This window comes from Schistosoma mansoni, chromosome 5 (genome assembly GCF_000237925.1).
Source record: "Schistosoma mansoni strain Puerto Rico chromosome 5, complete genome".
Classification (NCBI taxonomy): domain Eukaryota; kingdom Metazoa; phylum Platyhelminthes; class Trematoda; order Strigeidida; family Schistosomatidae; genus Schistosoma; species Schistosoma mansoni.
This window is the reverse complement of record NC_031499.1, coordinates 9,095,773-9,117,262: the sequence shown is the minus strand read 5'-3', so window position 1 is coordinate 9,117,262 and position 21,490 is coordinate 9,095,773. Positions and strand designations below refer to the sequence as shown.

General features: G+C 36.7%; 1 protein-coding gene across 1 annotated transcript; it reads right to left on the bottom strand.

Annotated features, from left to right (window-relative positions):
- Positions 1-3,505: 3,505 nt before the first annotated feature.
- On the bottom strand, positions 3,506-20,660 carry Smp_169280 (putative gtp binding protein; the record flags this gene model as incomplete). The annotated part of the gene is made up of 8 exons (XM_018797833.1): positions 3,506-3,946; positions 5,398-5,677; positions 7,904-8,297; positions 10,459-10,751; positions 13,970-14,216; positions 15,404-15,890; positions 18,344-18,452; positions 20,619-20,660. The coding sequence occupies 8 exons, from the start codon at positions 20,658-20,660 to the stop codon at positions 3,606-3,608; spliced, it is 2,193 nt and encodes a 730-aa protein (XP_018652835.1). The 3' UTR covers positions 3,506-3,605.
- Between the last annotated feature and the right edge of the window lie 830 nt (positions 20,661-21,490).

Here is a 21,490-nt window from a genome sequence, read left to right as displayed (position 1 = left end):
GTTGGAAAACCCTGACTCCAAACCAATGGTGAACATGGGCTCCAGTATCCTGAGGGAACAAATGGCGTATGAATCAATTGTTGGTCACCGGCTACCATGAGACTGCATCTCCTTACGTTGCTCCACTATCTTGTGGATCAGACGTTTAGGTCAAAGGCTCCGGATGTGACCACCTAAGAAGACCACCTGCTTCAGTTTGGGCACCTGGACAGTATCACAGCCCTCACACAAATCAAATGAGATTTGTGCGGCGCATATATATCTGGTGCTTCCTTGTACCAATATTTATGTGTTTAAATAATAATAAGTTCCTTCTGTAAATATCAGTCCATCTTTTCTGGTTTCATTGTTCATGCATTTTCATACCAATCTCGCTTCATTTCTGTTCTTTCTTTATCGATCTTCTGTCAAAATACATTCTATGCCTGCCCATCACCATATACTACTTATGTGGTTATAAGTAGCCCACACCACAATATGTCTATGACTACATATTTTTAAATCTAGAAATTTGATATCAGGAAGTAATGAACCGTTGATTAAAATCATACATACCTTTAATTACTTAACTGATTGTTTAGAAATCTAAAATGAGTTCACATGATTACATCTATGAAGATATTCAGGAGAAGGTATTAGATATTAGTACAGTTAAAAGTGTTTCAAATTAAACTATATTAGCGGTTGAATTAATTACATACTAGTTTCCATGTGAAATTCAAATGACAATATTGGATACTATTGTAACAATGTATGTGCTAAGAGTAACCTCGAAATAGTTGCTTTTTATAATGTAGATTTTATCCAAATTATAACTTTCTTATCAGAAAGGGGTTTGTGGAGATTTTAGTAATTTTATATAGTTGAAAGCATGAATCCATTGAAGCTAGATCACCATAGAAAATCTGGAAGCACTGGATAGCCGTTTCGTCCTATTGTGGGACTCCTTAACAGTGCGCATCCACGATCCCACCTCTCCAGATTCGAACCCAGGACCTTAAAAGTGCATATATTTTCATTCTGATTAATGAGGTTATGCAATGATACTTCTATAAAATCAAGACAAGAGAATGGATAATAAGTCTTGGAAAATTAATAAACTTTCTAGAGTTCACTAAACTTCAACAAGTTTAATTAGTTCTGTTATGAACTACTATTGATTTATAATGATTTTGACAGTGTAATCATTTATTGTATGTGAATGTACATTCTCTAGTCGGTAACACTTTAACTGATACTTTATCTTTCTAAGCAAAGTATACAATAAACAACAATCATTACTATAATCCTATTGAAGTAACGAAAGTTACAATCCTTATTAACAATCGAAAAACAATTCACTACCAAATATTTTGAATTTTTAAGCAGGAATGGATGGTGACTAGCAGTTTCGCGTTTCGTCCTATTTGAGATTCATCGACTGGATGTAACTGCATATCAGAGTTGATATTCACTTGAGGACTTAAACCCAATACCATTTGTTTCAAGCACCATCGCGTTATCCACTTAGCTACCGAGTCAAGATAGCCACAAGTTTGTGTAATGAAGTGAATCTTAATTCATTTAAATTGATAGTTTGAATCTTCCTATTAGTGTTTGAGATTGCGATTGATCATTCTCTTTAGGCATATGTTCAGATTGCTTTTGACTTGGTACTCAGTGAAATTTAGTCTAGCGAATAGAGTTCATTATCTTATAAAACTTCATTTAAGTAAGACATTCTGAACACCACAACAATACTTTTTTCGATATCAGTATGACTGATCTACTACTTATATAAGTCATTATTATAAAGGATATTGAATTAATCAGTTAGTAGGAACTTTTGAGTTTGTGTAATGATGAAGATTTGAACGTTACCAGAAGTTGCAATCACTGTCAAACATTTAACAGGTCTGTTAACTAATGGATTAATGTGACGTTACTGTGGTAGGTCTTAAAGATCGTTCACATTGCCATTTATCGTGGAAAGATATTCTGTACTTACTGAAGAAACTCTGTGAGGATTAAATTCGGAACGAAAATGTGTATATTACACAGAATAAAGCCATTCATATGGATATTTATATAAACTACACCGAGAGGATAATTATACATGAACCAATGTGTCAATTTCCTAGACTTAACTATTGCTGCTCTTAGTTGAAAACAATAATAAAATACAGTCACCGCCGTTCATTTATTCTTCTAGTGTACTGATTGAAAGGTTGTGGGTAAGCACTGTTGAGGGGTGTCATACTGGAATGAAACATATAACAAGTGTTCCCTCGTTATCTATCAATCATATCCAAACTAAGATCAATCTGTGACGAAAACAACATACAAATTGAACTGATCCTCACAAAATCCCTCCAATAGACAATAATAATGAATCATTTTAGTTCACTAAAATTTCTTTTTTCAAGAGAACTTATTATATTGAATAGCGTTTACATAAAAGACATAAATGGAAAAGTTAGTAGACATTATGGATTAGGATCAGTGAAAAAAACTTCACGAACCCACACTTAAGTAAACGATCATAATTGTGCACTAACTATTGAATAACTTTGTGATGAACCCCCTGACATCCCAGTGAGAAGTCGTTGTAACTGATCTAGTTTGACTATGTCGGAAACGAGACATATAGCCAGTGAAATCGTATGAAAACTACCTTATATTACAAACTGATATTCTGAACAACTAGATATCGAGTCAGTGACTTAATGGTATAGTAAAATGGTTATCACCAGACCTAAAGATGACGAGTACGCACTACTGATAAGTCACAAATATGGTATGGAAATATTGTTAAGTGCCTTCTATCAGACTATGAACAAGGTTAAATTTGAGAGGAAATCAGTAATGAATACATATGAATTGCATGAAATGTATTTATGCAAGAACTTTTCAATTCTTTACATATGTACACAGAAACAGTAAAAGGTGGGAATATAACAATATAATCCCTTATTTCTTTTCAAGAAAAAAAACGGAGCTTAACAGTGAAATGGGGGGGAGTAAAACGTCATGAAAATAAACACAGTGATTGATGACCACGTTGGATCCATAGGAATAACGAATAGTAATTTTCTCTACAAAAACAATGCGGTATAAAAATAATAATACTTATCACGTGACAAAAAATGTGTTTCGTAATGGGACTTAGAAGAAAAGACGACAAAGAGAAGTACAAACCTACAAATTACTGAATAGAAAAAGTAGGTAGTGAATAGTAACCAACCTGACCGAAATATTTGATCAACACAACAAAGATTCGACATTAGTGCGATGTATTTCTCAAAAAATCGGCATAAATAAACTAACTACTCTTTTCATATATAAGTAGTTAATTTAAAAAAACACAAGAAATAAGAGTGAGATATGGTAGTGATAATATTCGTTAGGGAAGAACAATAAGATATTTTTTATGTATAGATTACTTAACAGTGAAAATATTAGAAAAAGTGAAAATGATTGTTTTAAAACACACAGAAGAAAAAAACGAAATGTATTGTGACTTGAGAAATGAATAATGAACTTGTCGATGATAATATTCGTTACAATTTGGCTGATCCGTTGTTGGACACAGTGGCAGCGCACTGGGAGTTGAATTTTTGTCGCATTTATTCAGTAATATCTTTACGTGTACGATGATAATGATGTTTCCGTTGTCGTGAATTAGCTGGGGCATTAATATTATTACTAGTTAATAAATCAGAAACAGGAATATTAGACAATTCAGTAGTATCTGGTTGACTAGTAGTATTAGTAGTAGTAGTAGTACTGATATACTCGGTAGATTTAGGGATTGATGACGTATTACTTAAATTCAACGTCTTTATCTCGTCCGTTACAGTATTATTCATCGGTTGGTTTGTCTTACTAGTAGCATATCTTTTATATAGTTTAGCACGTGGATTTTGTTGAATTGAAGCAGAATACGGAACTAGTTCCTTAACAGTACCTAGAACCAAAAAAAATAATAATGGTAAGCGTAACATGTTGAGTAATGAGAAGTTTCAATACAAAGTTAGACAATACTAATGAAGGATTTTTTTTACAGTTTACACTAAGGATTGGCCTTAGTTAGATAAACACTGAAAACTAGAAACGACTGTAAAGATGTCTCACCAAGTATAGAACTTCTGTCGGTGGTAAACATTACTGGAGTCACCAAGGGCTTGTGAGTCCTGCATTAAGCGCTTAACTTAAAACCTACTGGTATGATATACACTAGCCTAATTTCTGACTCCAACTAATTCATGATATTGCACAACCATTTTCCAATATCATCAGTGAGTAACTATTTCACACTAGGTATGGTTAAACTCCACTGGACACAACTTCTCACCAAAACTCCGAGAATCATCTTTCAAAAGTAGTCACTGGTGAGTATTTTATCCGTGCTAATCACCATTATGACCAGCAATAAACTACCTAACCACTTGAGTGCTGTTAGAGGTAGAGAGAGAGAGAGGAATAAAAATCGCTTCATAACTTTCTTCCTTCCTATATTATATCCTTATATACAACTTATCTTTTATATACTACCACCACTAAATTAACTACTTCTATGAATCGAGTGTTCATCTTGTTGTGCTAACGAGGTATAGCAACTTGAACCGATGCATAAATATGCCTGGTCCTACGTTGTAGCTGACTGACTGACCTAACCACTCTAAGCTACTGACACCCTTAAAGACTATAGAGGGAAGAATTCAGCCAATAGTTAGATCCAGTTAAATGAAGTTTTCACAGCACATGTAAACAAATTTGAAAATATGTATAAGGCAACTATCATTAACTTTATTTAACATACATTTACCACCATGAGCTGACTTAAGCTAAACAACCGTATAAAATGAAGAAGCACTTGCTTCGTTCTAGTATCGTATTCCTAAGGAATATAATGAATTGATTAAAATAATCAATATAAGCTGTTATATACCAACGGTGGCCTAACGGTTAAAACACTTATCTTTCAACTAGCAGATCGTGGATTCCAACATCATTGGTTTGATCAATCAGGTAGTATCAATATCCCTCATACAACTAGAATGTGATATAAAGCTAAGTAGATGGGTAAATCAATGCAAACTTGGTGGTTTGCAGATGAAGTACTTGTTATGAAGGTTCAAAGTCAAAGATTCAATCTCTGACGCGATTGTGGACACACACCGTCGTTATATATATACTAAGGGATAAAAATTAAAACATATTTTCTTGATTTTTAACCACCAACTAATTTACTTAACTCCGCCTGTAGCTCCTCCGGGGGCTACCGCCGGTCCCAAAGCTCGGGTAAAGGAGGAGGGTTGAGCATGGGGGTTAGCGACCCCATCCCGTAGAAAACTAACTCGCTAGAAAAAACGCTAACCAGAAAAAAAAATTATTCAAATCAACTAATTTACTTACCAACAGCTTTTGTTTTACCTTCACGAAATATTAAACGTAGACCAGTGTATAAATATTCAGGAGATTTAATAAAACGAAATACAACCATATCTTTATCACCAGTTCGTAAACGTTCATGTGAATTTAATTTTAATATTGTTGCAGTTTGACGTACAGGACCAGCATGAACCATAGCTTGATAACCAACTGATATAGTTGTAGGATGATGTAAAATTAATACTTCAGCAATAAATTCAATACATGCTTTTGGTTTAGATTCTGGTGCTAACAATACCATACCCTTAGATAATAATAATAGTGGGAAAATGGAATTACAGTTTATTATTTAAATATATCATAACAAATATATTACCTCTAAATGCAAAGTATTGCTTCAAGGACTGGTCTATGTCAAAGCCTGAACTAATAGTAAGGGATGAAATATTTGAGTGTGTCAATCACTTCACTCATCTTGGAAGTATCACCAGCCGTGATGGGTTGGTATCTGACGGAATCTCAGCAAGGATTCAGAAAGTTCAGTTGACTTTTTTTAAAGTTACATTGCTTATGGGGTAGGCAAGGTGTTAGTCTGATAACTAAAGAACAAGTATATTGATCAACAGTTTACTATGCTCCACTTCATTTATAGATGTGAAACGAGCTCTGAAAATAAAGAATATTCATGGATTACCAGTGTATACCATCGAAACATTGGTCGCATATGTTGGGACCTCCGAGTGGGTAATAATCAGTTTTAGACGCAGAGTACTAGGTGGGGGATAGAAAATCGTTTGATGAGGTGGTGAATCGTCATCAACTGACGTAGTTGAGACATGTATTACTTATAGTCAACAACCATCAACCTCAACGGATGACATGAACCAATTATGAGAGTAGGCTGGAAATGAACTAGCGATGCCCAGAATAAAATGTAGCATCAGTTCATAAAGTCATTGACTGTAAGAGTGAGTCCTGTATCTAATTGGAGAATAGTTGATTAGGGTCCGCATGATTATTTTAATTACCAGTTGGAGACGTTGGATGAAACGCATAAAAACCGAACGTAATAGTGCAGATACATTCACTCTTTGTCATTATTTAGATCTTGAGTTTTAAGACTATCTCACACTTTTAGTTCATTCTTTCTCTACAGATTATTCAGTCTATAGCTATTATTTTCTGCCACTAATGATACTATTACTAATCCTAAAACTCTATCATTTATCTTGAAAATTTCATCTCACTGTACTGATGTAGTGAAGCAATCCGAACCATTCTATATATGTGTGTCAAGGTTTATGTTGCTTGACCGAAGACCAATAAGCTAACTATTCTGACGCGTCCTAACCCCGCTAACTAGAATGAGAAGTCCATGTCCGAAGTGGAGAAATATATTCCTTAAGCAACCAGAAGCACAAGCAATCACAATAGGCACAAATCAAACGTATATATACAGCATAAAACTGTCCTTGGGAAGCGTTACAAACTAGTATACTAAAAGATACAACGAATCAATAGCGTTTAAGATCCTCCCAAATGGGAAATACGAAAATGAGTGAAAATGAGCGCTTTTGGCGCTCATAAGGCATTTACCAAGTGAGTTCATGGGACCTAACATCCTCAACAAATATCAATATTCTTGTGTTGTTTCGTTGTATTATTTAAACTTGGATTAATTTTGACTTGGTTATTTATTGTCTCAAGAAGTGGCTTACACTGAGCCAGGAAACATCAGAAAATTTAATTTTTTCTATTCATTGGGATATTACAAATATATTATTTTTATTTATAACAATCTATCCAATGCTCAATTTATTCGAAATTATCAAGTCAAACCTTAGTAATCATACCTTGAGTACTGTTAGAGGTATGAGGGCAGTTATCACTTTCCGGTTGTCTACACCGTGGAAGGGTTCTTCTAGAGGTATCTGAAAAAAGGAAATTGGATTAGAAGTGGTCTTATTGACCTGAGAGCGTGACCGCAGTACCCAAGGGACAACTGCTTCAGGTCGGTCACACACGACCTTTTTGTGTTAGTTCCGTACTTGATGGGACCTCACCGCCTGAGACGGATATCCGTGGGATAAGGTGAGGTGTACATTTTTAGGGGCCGACCTTTTCTAACCACACCCCTCCTTGTGGGAAGGCAGCATAGCTGTTATGCTGGTTGTCTGAAAGAAACACCTTACTGCTGTCACACCTCTGTACAGTCAACAGTACGACTTCGCCTTCGGACCTTGGGTTTGCTGCTTTTAGTCATACCGCTCTTCAACCGACCTGTCTTGCATTGTAGGACCTTGAGGAATGATTGTTCCAGCCAGTATAGGTCGATTGGTTCATCATGATAGGCAAGCCCGACCATCACGTCAAGGTAGCAGCAACGGTCGGGTAAGACAACAGTACGACTTCGCCTTCAGACCTGTAATGATACCTATATATATATATATATATATATATATATATATATATATATATATATATATATATATATATATCACAAAATTTAAATCTATTTATTTATACTTACTTTACGAACTTGATTACGTCGAAGTTTTTTCAATGCAAATGATGCAGTTTGTCCACCACGTACATAATTCACTGATAAACGTTTACGTTGTATACTTTTAATTGATATCGGATTAAATTGTCCAGATAAATCAGGACCAAGTAATAATATATCATTTAATTTAATTATACCAGATAAACATGTACCAGAGATAACTGTACCAACACCTTGTACAGAAAATATTTCATCAATTTGAAAATGAGCTAATTCATTTAATCTTGGCTCCGAACGTGATGGTAATAAATTAAGAAATAATTTTAATAAATCTAAATTAGTACCATTTACATTGGATACAGAAAATATTGGACACATACGTTCTGATGTAAAATTAGTTGCACAACAAATAACATCATCTCTATGAAATGATTTGATTGTTGAATAGAAGTTGTATACGGGAAGGGGTTAAACAGAAAAAAACAAAAAAATGAAGATAAATATTAATTATTAGAAGGGGTTTTGTGGAGATTTCAGTATTTTCATAGTTGAAAGCGGGAGTCGATTGAAGCTAGACCACCATGGAAAACCTGGAAGCACTGGACGACCGTTTCGTCCTATTGTGGGACTCCTCAGTGGCAGTGCGATTCCACGATCCCGCACTCGCGAGATTCGAACCCAGGACCTATTAGTCTCGCACCATAGCACTTAACCGATAGACCACTGAGCCGGTATCCGATGGTGTTAATGTCTAACTTCAACTGATCCACGAAGTTGAGCAACCGTTCACCAATTGTCTTCAGTGAGTTGATATCTCACAACAGACGTGGTTTGAACTCCACTGGTCACTGCTTCTCACTAGAACTCCTGGATGTACTTCTCGAAGTCAGTCACTAGTGGTCTATCGGTTAAGGGCTCTGGCCCGAGACTGATAGGTCCTAGGTCCGAATCTCGCGAGTACGGGATCGTGGATGCGCACTGCCACTGGGGAGTCCCATAATAGGACGAAACGGTCGTCCTGTGCTTCCAGGTTTTCCATGGTGGTCTAGCTTCAATTGACTCACGCTTTCAACTATGAAGATAAATATGATTATTGAAAAAAAGAAGGTAATTGTTGTATCCCTATGAGAATGATGAATGGTAACTATTGGGATCTATTTATGGAATAATACTATACATATATTCTTATTGTATAACTATTAAGTAACTAAACGATGTATATTCATATTCTTCTTATTATAAGCTTTATTTTAATCTATAAATTATTATTATCATACAATTTTAGTCAGTCAGTCACAACGTAGAACTTTGTACGTACGTATATCAGTTCGTGTTGCCATACCACATTAACATAGAAATGTAGTTGTCGATTCAAATCCCATAGTGGTAGAAGTTGTAAGAGTATAAGCAGTAATCGGAACGATTAGGGGTTGAAGACGTTACAATACAATTTATTATTCTTAAGTTATATACACTTTATTAATTAGTCTCCTACAATTACAGCCACTCTTTGGCTTGATCTTGTACAAATGTTATTTCTTATTTTATGGTGTGATGTGATCTGGTTTGCTTGTATATAGACCAAGTAATGTTTGAAATATATGATTCATATCGAGGAGGCTGAGATTTGTGTTCTGAACTCAACAGGCATGGCTAGGCAGGAAAAGCCCACAAATGCCCAGGTACGGTCGAGAGTTGGGAGAGTACGCTCTCCCTCTCCAAATGCTCTCACATGGCCACGCGTACACAACTACTGCCAGGGAACCTTTCTCGATGGCAAAATTGTCTCCAAGTAACACATCATTGCTACCTACTTCCCTCAAGATTGTTTCCAAAAGGCGATCCATATTAAATTTAAAGAGTGATAAAATTAGGCAATCCTCCCTAACTCTACCGCTAAATTGAAATAACAATGAGAGGTGGTTGTATGCTCTTATTATATCTGAGGTGATTGTATACAGAGAGTCCAAGATGTTAACAAACATCTGAGACACATCTCTCTCTAACAGATAATACTGAAGTACAGTTTTGTGGCCGCGATATCAAGAAATAATTTAGAGTTGTTTTGATCTCTGAGCTGTATAAATTAGTTGTGCAGCTTTTTTTGTTCTTCTGAACAATATCATCAACACGTACTTCAAATAGACTGCAATAAGTGTGGCGATTTTAATAATTCACAAAACGGATGTCAGTTCATAACGAAGCTTATTTATCTTCACATGTTTACTTTTCCTAAAACACTAAACAAGAACTGTAATATAAAGATACAATTGCCATTTAACATATATATTCAAATCTAAACCGTGAGCGGTAATATTATTACTTAGTAATCATCATTATCAGCATCATTAATATAACCCAGTTAATCAGTACAAGATCCTGTATTTAGATGTAAGTTACACTTAATTTTTGTATAAAGGTTAGTAATACTACTTCCCTGTATATACCAATATAAAGGGTCAGACGGGGCTCGAACATGAGAAAAAAAGGGGTGAGAGTTGAACGTTGTAATTGCTAAGCCGTCAATCAATTATCCAAGGTAAATTTTTATGATACAATTATAAATACATGAAAATACTTACGTTGATGATATCAATGCTGGAATTTTTCGACAACCAGGTGATTTTAATATACGAAATAACAAATTCATTGTTTCATGTAGTACATTTGGTGGGCACATATCAATTTTTGTAACTACAACAAATACTGGCACACATAAAGCTAACGCCAAGCCTAAATGTTCTTTAGCCATACCGATAACACCAGCATTAGCACCAACCATAAACATAACATAATCTGGTGCATGACCAGTCATACCAAATATAGTTGTTTTTAAATAACGTTCATGACCAGCTAAATCAATGAATGTGATTACCTGAGTAATACAAACATAAAATTAAGTTAACTGACAGAAAAGTAAGAAAAAAATGAGCCAAACGAGAGCGGGGCGGACAAAATTGAACAATGTAAATCTGCTAAACAAATGTCATGCATTGTCACTAGTACTACAGATAACCAGGGAGTACTGGTTGTTTTATCCTAGGAGAGTGCAGACTTTTGAAGAGTTGAATACTAGAACGAAACAGCTATCCAGACCTCAATGACTTTTAATATTACCGACAACTGAGGTCAATCCATATCGACCCACATTGGGTGGATTTTACCATGTCAGGTAGATTAGTTGAAGGGTTAGGAAATATCAACAATAAAAAAGTACACATAACCTTGCCCGACGAAACTTCATCACCGATGACAAGATTTTTAAACCACGAGGCTAATACGTTAACCACTGCTTGCAAAAAGGCCATATAACTAGCTCCTAGGGCTATGCTGTCATACCTTCAGGTCATCAACACTACTCCTAGTCCAGTTTTTTTCCAAGTACCCCAAAGAGAAGTATTTTCTCATGGAGTATATATATATACATTGGTTTCTCTGAGCTACATGGTCTGATTGCAGAGCCTTCATTGTCATTCTAGACAACTTCAGCGTTTACTTCATGTAGAAGTGGGTTTACTAGTTATTCCACAAGTGTTGTACTAGTTTATTCTGACGAGCTTGTTTATGAGTGACTATCTTTATATATTTTGTTGTCTTCATTTGCCTTGAAATGCACATTGACTATCTTTATTGACCGATCTCTTCCGTATAGATCTACTCTATGTTGATGTGTCCGGTGGTTGTTAAGTGTTCTGAATGTCATATTTCTAGAAATTCCCTGACACCCTTGGAGTTTAAGAATTTGAAATTTCGATGTTTCTCCAATAGAATTCGTATTCATGGTTGTCTGCATGCACTGATCTCAGTGATAGTATATCATATCGCCTCACTGTTAATCTAAGCTAATTAAGCGTAGGTAATGTAATATTTCTTACAATTGATGCAAACTAATCTGTAAATGATGTGGCCTTTGTCCTCTTTCATTGCTATTGTGGTGAACGACAACACAGGCGGGGACAACCGAATGTAGTCAACGAGAACACAAGTGGGGACAATCGAATGTATTTGAACTCAAAATTACAGAACGTCTTAGTAAAATCTGAGAACCATACAGTAAATACTTAATTTGCAAAGTGTCAATAAATCGTCTCAGACTCCATTGTTCCTTCGTTTCCACACCAATCATTCTCTTTTCTCGTTCTCTTTTCTTCGATCTTCATAACCTTCTACCTCCAGGCATTTCACTTTCGATTGATGATACATACTACTTATATCTGTCGACATCAGTAACACACACTATACTATCCTTTGGTTTGCACGAAACAGAATGTAGTGAGTAAGTTAGTTTGCGAGCAACTTTGATTTCAAAGGGCTGCTGAGATGTTCCTTACAAATAGTAAGACAACCTGTTTCTTTGTTTCTGAGCTCGATATTTTTGAAGGCGTATATATGTATCACCAAACCCACAAGGCTGATAAAAATCCAGAGATAATTATATATGTAAGTATTAAGGCTTTATCGTTAAGCACAAAGAATTACACAACAAAAAAGAAATTTGTGTATCAACCTCTTTACAAAGAAAACTACAGGGACGTCAAGTAACATGTGGGTAAGAAAGAGAGGAGAGGACTACACAAATTGTCGAAGACACCTTTCAAAGAACATTCGAGGATGCATTGATCATATCTTCACCCTCCGCCAAATGTTAGAACACCGTCATACTTATCGCAGGCCAACAATCGTAGTGTTTCTTGATATCAGGGCTGCCTTCGATTTGTTGGACAGGACTGTTCTCTGGGATTGTCTATTGAAGAAAGGTGTGCCTGAGAATTTTATTAACATCTTAAAGGCCCTGCACACGAACACCTCAGGCAGAGTGAAGGCATACAACCATCTTTCTCCCTTGTTCCATTCGAGCAGTGGGGTTAGGCAGGGTTGCCCAACCTCACCATTCCTCTTCAACTTTGCCAACGACGACATCCTGGGAACAGCACTGATGGATGTAAGTAATGGCGGTGTGGATATGTTGCCTGGAGAACGACTTCTCGATCTCGAGTATGCGGATGATATTGTCTTACTGTGCGATAATGTTCAAGGCATGCAATTCTCACTTAATCAGTTGGCAATCAGTGTCCGCAGGTACGGCATGTGCTTTGCACCCTCCAAGTGCAAAGTACTCCTAAAAGACTGGCAGGATTCTAATCCTGTACTCACCCTAGATGGTGAGCAGATTGAAATAGTTGGGAAGTTCGTGTATCTAGGTAGCTACATAAGTGCTGGTGGTGGCGTGAGTGATGAGATTGATGCACGTATAATGAAAGCCAGAGCGGCTTATGCCAATCTGGGCCATCTCTGGCGCCTTCGTGATGTTAGTCTGGCGGTAAAAGGTCGGATCTACAACGCGTCGGTGAGAGCAGTTTTGCTCTATGCTTGTGAAACCTGGCCTCTCCGAGTTGAGGATGTTAGACGACTCTCTGTGTTCGATCATCGTTGTCTCCGAAGGATTGCTGACATCCAGTGGCAACACCATGTTAGTAATGCAGAGGTTCGGCATCGTGTGTTCGGGCGCCGAGACGATAATTCAATTGGTGTCACCATCTTGAAACACCGACTTCGGTGGCTTGGACGTTTTACGAATGTCGTCCCAGAGACATCCACGTCGTGCATTATTTGCCGACTCTGGGACTGGTTGGAAAAAGCGGAGAGGTGGTCAGTGTATGATATGGTGTCGTGGCATGAAAGGGAGCTGCAAAGGGCTAGCTTCTGTTGGTCCTTCACGACTCCCTGGTTGGGGTCCGAGAGATGGTGCAACACAGTGGCTAGAGACGTTATCAGATATGGCTCAGAATAGAAGCCAGTGGCGAGCCTGATGTAACCTTCTTTTACATTCTTCATAAAGAGTGGTTATAAATTTCTTAACTGAGAGAGTTCTTCTGGTTGTACATTTCAGTTCCCCCATCATTACTCTTCTCTTTTTTTCATCTTTTATATATACGCATCTTCCCCCTTTCTCCTCCCATTCTCATTATTTTGTGTGGCGCATATGTATCTGGTGCCCTTTTGTACCAATATGTATGTGTTTAAATAAATAAATAAATAAACATTTAAAAACGAATTAATCAAATGCAGAAAGTGGTACAAGTCAAAATTTACTTTGGCTGAAGCTTCACAAATCTCAGACCAATTCAAATGACCATGTATTGGTTTATTGACTACTTGACCAATAGAATTAAAACCCAGTATATCATGTGCCACTGAACTAGTACGTCCAGATTCTGCTTCATGTTTATGACGTAATAAACGTAAACGAGCTAAACCACGACCATTGTCCAATTCACCATGAGTCAGTACACCAAGTAAAGTAGATTTGCCTGCATCCACATTTCCCACAACTGCCACACTATGATACACAGAAAACAATTCAATACTAAATAGAACAAAGCCACAAGGATAATGAAAATGTAAATAGATAAGAATATTTATAAGGTTAAACTACTTACAAGAAGTCAGTAAATTGATTTAACTTATTAATCATACATCAATTAACATAGTCTTTATGCATCAAGCTCAACATGTACAGTGGTATCTAAGGTGTTCGACTTTCAACCATTAATTTGCATGTTCGAACCCTGTTTCATTTACTTTTGTTTAGGCAAATGGATAACAGTGATATCATCAGCCTTTTTACACTTAGATTGTCACTACAAAGTTAAGTAGATAGATCTGTACCTGATTAACGAATGAAGAATAAATAATAGTAGTAACAAAAGACTAAATCCTTTAAACTACCATATGGAACTGATGTGTGAACGAGGAAAATAGTGATTGTTTCATTAAAGAGGAAGAATGTATTTGTAAGATCTCAGCGAATGAATTTGAAGTAAATCCCACGTTTCGCCTGACAATCTGGTCCAAGCTTTTTCAAGGAAAGATAATCAAACATCAAAATTATCGAATATATTATCAAATATATTCGATAATTTTGATGGATCGTTATCCGTTTACCTGTGTAGCGCATACTTTCGTTCTCAGTCTTCAGCTGTGACCAGACAGGGTGTGCATTAAATAAGAAATATAGTGATATACAATAGTCTCACTAGGTACAAATATACATACATTTAAACATCAACTACTTCGATGCGCGATGTTGTCTGGTGTTAGGAGTAGGCTGGGAGATAGCCAGGAGCGGCAAAACAAAGATGTGACATCATTTCGTGGAGTCATTGACAATTGGACTGAGTCATTTTAATAGGCGTAGACTAACTGGCTAGGTTCCACAAGATTATCGTAACCAACGGTTAAAGACTTTGAGTAACCTTTTATACTACTGTTGATACTGTGAGTAGTTCTACTCCTTTAGGAATTATGTTGAAATAATTCCATCTCGATGAACTAGTGTGGCATGGCAACTTCAACCTATACACAGGTTTATCATGTTCTACGTCGATCATGATTGATTGATATACATTATCTGACTTTCCCAACCTAGCGTTTTCTAAATATGAAAATAAAACTCCTAATGATAATAATAATGAGAGAGAGAGAGAAGGAGGAAGAAAAATAATATTTGGCGAAAAAGAAACGTACCGAACATCTACAAAATCATCTGAAGCAGTTTTCCGTCGAAGGAGATATTCTTTGACTAAACAACCCGTTGTCGCTGAACTACTATTGCTACTACTACTACTAATAGTACTAGTAGTATCAGTAATATTTGTTTCTGATTTATCTTGACTAGATAGTTCCTTATTATTATCAGTCGAAATACTGTTTTGTTTTGATTTAATCCCATCATCTATGTTCACTGAATTTCCTTTTGTTTTGCTTTCTCCAGATGAACTAGTTAAAGTATGCCGATGTGGACTACTGTGACCATTGTCAACACTGGATGGTCTTGTTAATGTGTCCACACCTGACCCTGATTGTGTTGTCGTTGTTGCTGAAGATTGTGATCCAGCTGTTATCCAACGATCTCTCAAATAAATTAGATGTGATGATAAGGAATCAGCAAGACGTTCAGCTGTACATACAGACTGATTCATTTCTTGTGGAGTAAGTCCAGGGCATTGTCCGTCTACATGATAGTTAATGGGAAACAAAACGATTAAGCAATGTTTCAAAAATATTTGTGCAACAGTAGCTTAATTGTTTAAGAAGCTGAATTTTAACGAATGAGTTACGGGCTGAAAACCCGCTACATCTATTTCGATTTGGATAGACAGATAGTATCATTAGTCATATTGATTGATCAGTCAGTAGTTGTGAACAATGTCATATTTGTCTAGACCTGAAGTGCTGATCGAACTTTATCAACCAAATTGCAGTACAGCTAATAGTCTAAGTGACTTGACATCGCGTGGCTATGTTAAGTTGTCCAGTGGTTGTAGGCAATCTGTACAAAGGACTACTAAGATCATTCAACAGAAAACATTTTGGTCACTCACTGTTTGAATAGCTCAGTCGTAACATCTCAAACTGTAAAGCCGGATCTCACAAAGTGAATCAGTTTCCTACAGATTCCAGGTACCCTCTGAATGACAAGTGGAAAATAGCGCAAAACCTAAGTTTCCGACAAAGTATCTTATCTATTAACTTCAATAACCTAATGAAGTAAACATCAATTCTATTCATATGATTTTCTCTTCTTCCCACTTTCATTTTTTCTTTAATCCCTTCTTGATTACATGAATAATTAAAATTATGTCAATTATGATAGGTAGAAGAACTGGTCAGGTGATAATTCTCCCATTAATATAAGAGAATAGAAACATCACCAGATTTTGAATAATCAATCTAAGTGTATATGAATGGAATGATGATTTCAATAATTTAAGAATATTTCTGTGAATTATAAACTATATATGTTTCCATTCATTTAGTATTGTTTGTTTGAATCTTCTCATCATTGCACAAGCAAGTGGCTATCAGGACTCAGTGACCGAGTGGATAACGCGATGGCGTTTGAAGCGAAAGGTACTGGGTTGGAGTCCCAGAGTGAATATCAACTCTGAGATGCAGGTACATCCAGCTGACGAGTCCCAAATAGGACGAAACGCGCGTCAAACTGGATTCCACTGCTAGCCACTATCCGTCTCTGCTTATATATGTTTCCTTTGTACCATTTAAACTTATGTTCATTTAATTCGGTGATTTATCCTGAAGAAGTGGCTAACATTAAGTCACGAAACGTCAGAAATACAATTTTTTCTACTCATTAGGATATAACAAAACAAAATGTATTTATTATGTGCATATAATCAATTAATAATTTAATTAAAGTGATACTAATTAAGCATATTTATTGTATCAGTCAGTCAGCTACAACGTAGGACCAGGCACATATATGCATCGGTCCAAGTTGCCATACCTCGTTAGCACAACAAGATGAACACCGAATTCATAGAAGTATTTAATTTAGTGGTGGTAATATATAAAATAAAGGTTGTATATAAGGATATAGTACAGGAAGAAAGACAGATAAGAAACAATTTTAATCTCATAGTTTAAGGAAAGACAAAGAGTGTATACATCTACGCCATTGTGATCGATTCTGAGCCATGTCACACAGACTCTCCAACCATTGATTACGATAGTCACGCGGACCCCAACCAAGTAGTCTGCACCTACCAACATGGCTCAGACTAGAAATTAGTGACTTCAAGGACTGATGCCAAGTTTTGGTTTGGCCGCCCCTAACTTTCTTCCAACCATCCCCTACACTAGTCAGCATAGAGCGTCGTGGTAATCTGTGTTCAGACATATGTAACACGTGGCCCAACCATCTCAGTCGATGAAGGTTCACTACCTCATCAACTGATTTACCATCATCCCTTAATACCCTGTGTCTAACCTCATTATTACTTACCCGGTGATTTACAGTATATACTTATTGTATGAAAATGTAAACCATACAATAATGTAATACAATATAATTACCCGACCGTTGCTGCTACCTTGACGTGGTGGTCGGGCTTACCTATTGTGATGAACCAATCGAGCTACACTGGCTGGAACAATCATTCCTCAACGTCCTAACATGCCAGACGGGTCGGTTGAAGAGCAGTAAGACTAAATGCAGCCAACTCAAGGTGCGAAGGCGAAGTCGTACTGCTGACTGTACAGAGGTGTGATGGCAGTAAGGTGTTTCCTTCAGATAACCAGCATTACAGCGATGCTGCCTTCCCACAAGGAAGTGTGGGGTTAGAAAAGGTCGACCCTAAAAATGCACACCTCACCTTATCCCACGGATATCTGTCTCAGGTGGTAAGGTCCCAACAAGTACGGAGCTAACACAAAAATCACCGACCTTCAGCAGTTGTCCCTAGGACACTGCGGTCACGCTCTCAGGTCAATAAGACCACTTCTAATCTAATTTTTTTTCAGGTACGTCTAGAAACACCTTTCCACGGTGTGGGCAACTGCCGTCATACTTCTAACAGCACTCAAGATCACTGACTGACAATAATAATTAGAACTTTAGAAATTTTATATCATTAATATCAACTGATTATATAATAATCAACTTACCTCCAATACCTAATTCTAAAAAGCATTCACCTTGTCCATTATCTAATTCTATATCCAAATAATTTTTTATACGTACAAATTGATCTTCATTTGGATTTAAGAAAACATACTAACAATAAGTGAATGAAAATAAAACAGAAAATCATCAATTGAAATAAACAAATAAAAATGTGAGAGTAAACTCTCTCTTCCTCTTTCTCGCTATGTATATAAAACATTTAAACAAGGCTAATGAATGCGTAAAGAGATTTTATCAGATATTAATTTAATAAAGTTGATAAAACTTGTAAGATAATCAACGTAAACATATAAATATTGGTACAAGGGGGCACCACACAAATCTTATTTGATTTGTGTGAGGGCTGTGATACTACTCAGGTGCCCAAACCGAAGCAGGTAGTTTTCTTAGGATGCCCATGTGCATTATTGGTTTGGAATTGTGGTTTTTCAACTCCCTTAAGTGGACCCTCCGTGTCCACCAACCTGGTTAAAGCGCCGGACATTCGTTTTCGTACTCTCAATTTCATAAACAACAACCCTGACACGAGAAGGTAGTGAGTAGGACTTTTTTGGCAGAGGCTATATACACGTGTCCATGTGAGAGCATTTGGAGAGGGATAGCTGACTCTCCCCACTCTCGGCCGTACCTAGGAGATAATGTAAACTAATCCTGTTGAAACATTTTAAGTTAAGAAAGTGTCTTTTTCAAGCTGATTACAAAGGTCTTTCAACTAGGATCACTGTTAAAAAGTATTTTTCCTATATGATTCCATAAAAGAATGAAATTTACTTTGCTACAAAACTTCATCTACAGTCTTTATAGAGGTATTTTCAACAAAGAAGGAGAATTGGACGTATGGCTACCCCTAAATGCCCTGTTAAGGCCGTGAGTGGAGAGAGTTCGCTCTCCATCTCGAAATGCTCTCACATAGCCACGCGTATATAGCCTCTGACAGGGAAGTCCTACTCACTACCTTCTCGTGGTGGGGGTGTTGTTTACGAAATTGAGAGGACGAAAAGCGAATGTCCGGCGCTTTAACCGGGTTGGTGGACACGGAGGGTCCACTTAAGGGAGTTGAAAAACCACAATTACAAACCAATAATGCACATGGGCTCCAGGATCTTGGGGGAGGGGGCAAATGGAGTATGAATCTATTGTTGGTCACCTGCTACCGTGGGACTTCATCTCCTTACGATGCTCCACTGCCTTATGGATCAGACCTTCAGGTCGAAGACTCGAGGTGTGGCATCCTAAGAAAACCACCTGCTTCGGTTCGGGCACCCGGGCAGTATCACAGCCCTCACATAAATCAAATAAGATTTGTGTGGCGTATATGTATCTGGTGCCCCGTTGTACTAATATTTGTGTGTTTAAATAAATAAATAAACCTCGTAAAAAAGAACCTCCCTACAAAATTATTAATCAGAGAAATTCAGTTTTACAACAAATGATTTTTTCCTTCTCGATCTTCTGCTGCCAGACATTCTATTCCTGACTATTGATATATACTACTTATGTTCGCAGACATAAGTAGTGTGTAACACCAGTCGGGATTCGAATGTTTGCAAGCAGAAGGTTGAGAAAATTGAAATAAAGAGAAGGAAACTGAAAGCAGTCAAGATAACGATACAGGAATGAAGGAATAATGAAGCTTGTAAGAGACAATTCAGAGATTATGCACAAATGATTTGATATTTTTAACAGATAGTAATTTCTAGTTTATCTCATAATTCGTTTTATTATTACATTGATCATTCATATGATCTAATTGAAGTCAGGTGATGGCCCCAACAGCCTCATTGTTATTGTGTGGTGCATGTGTATTTGGTGTCTCATTGTACCAATGTTTATGTGTTCGAATAAATAAATAAAACAGGAGATAATCAAACCAGCCATTCATGATTTTTTGAACATACTAGATCGGACACACCACGACTACATGGCTTACCAAAAGTCCACAAGTCAGGGACACGTTTCCCCCTGATTTAAGATGTGTTTAGTTCTCCATACAATAAAGCCGCAAAATCCTTAGTCCGAGTCTTAAAACCCCTACACAACCTAGTCCTTAATAGAAGCATCAAATGGTGAGTGGGTGAAGGAATAAAGTAGACAAATTGAAAAACATGCATAACATAAAATAGCAACCATCAGGTTACCGCTCCAAGCATACATGCATCAAAATAAGTTAAAAGCTGACAGTCTTAAGACTATTTGACATTTTCAAATGAGATGGAGAAATGTAATAGTCGAATAAATAAAACAATAATACATTACCTTATCTGATAGGATGGAAAGAGTACTAGGGTTTCCATCCATAATTTTAAATATCAGTCGCCACGAGAATAATATTAATCACAGAACTCATTCGAGAAGAAGCCTAAAAAATGAAGACCATTAATCAACGATTATCAAAATCATAATTATGTGCAGATAGTAATTGGTTGATGATAAAAATTCCAACTGCTGAACTTTATATTTCAAAAACCAACTTACACACAAATCTTTCTACTTTATTGACCTTCAACAAAGATATAAACATGTATCCCTAGATTATCAACACGAATGGAATAACTTCATCAGAAAATTAACTACAATAACTTTCCCCTGTAAATAGATGCTCACTATTACGTAACTAATCACCATTTAGCACTAAGGTATCTATCCAGAGTGCTTTAATGGGATAGTACGTTAGTCAGTCAGTCATAACGTAGAACTTTGTACGTACATATATCAGTTTAAGTTGACATACCACATTAACAGAGATGCAGTTGTCGATTCAAATCCCATAGTGGTAGAAGTAGTAAGAGTATAAGCAGTAATCGGAAAGATTAGGGTTTGAAGATCTCATTCAAGGAGTATAATCCAATGAAATAAATTTGGAAAGAGAAAAAAGATAGAGACATGAAGAATTCAGAAGATTAGAATTTGGTAGAACACAAAGAGTGGATGCACCTTCGCCATTGCAAACGATTTTGAGCCATGTCATTCAAGGTCTTTAACCATCGGTTGCTATCATCTCGCGAATCCTAACCAGGTAGTCTGCACCTACCAACATTGCTCAGTCCAATTGTCAGTGACCTCATGGATTTGTTCCACGTTTTGGTCTGGCCGCCCATAGCTTTCTTCCAACCTACTCCTACACCATA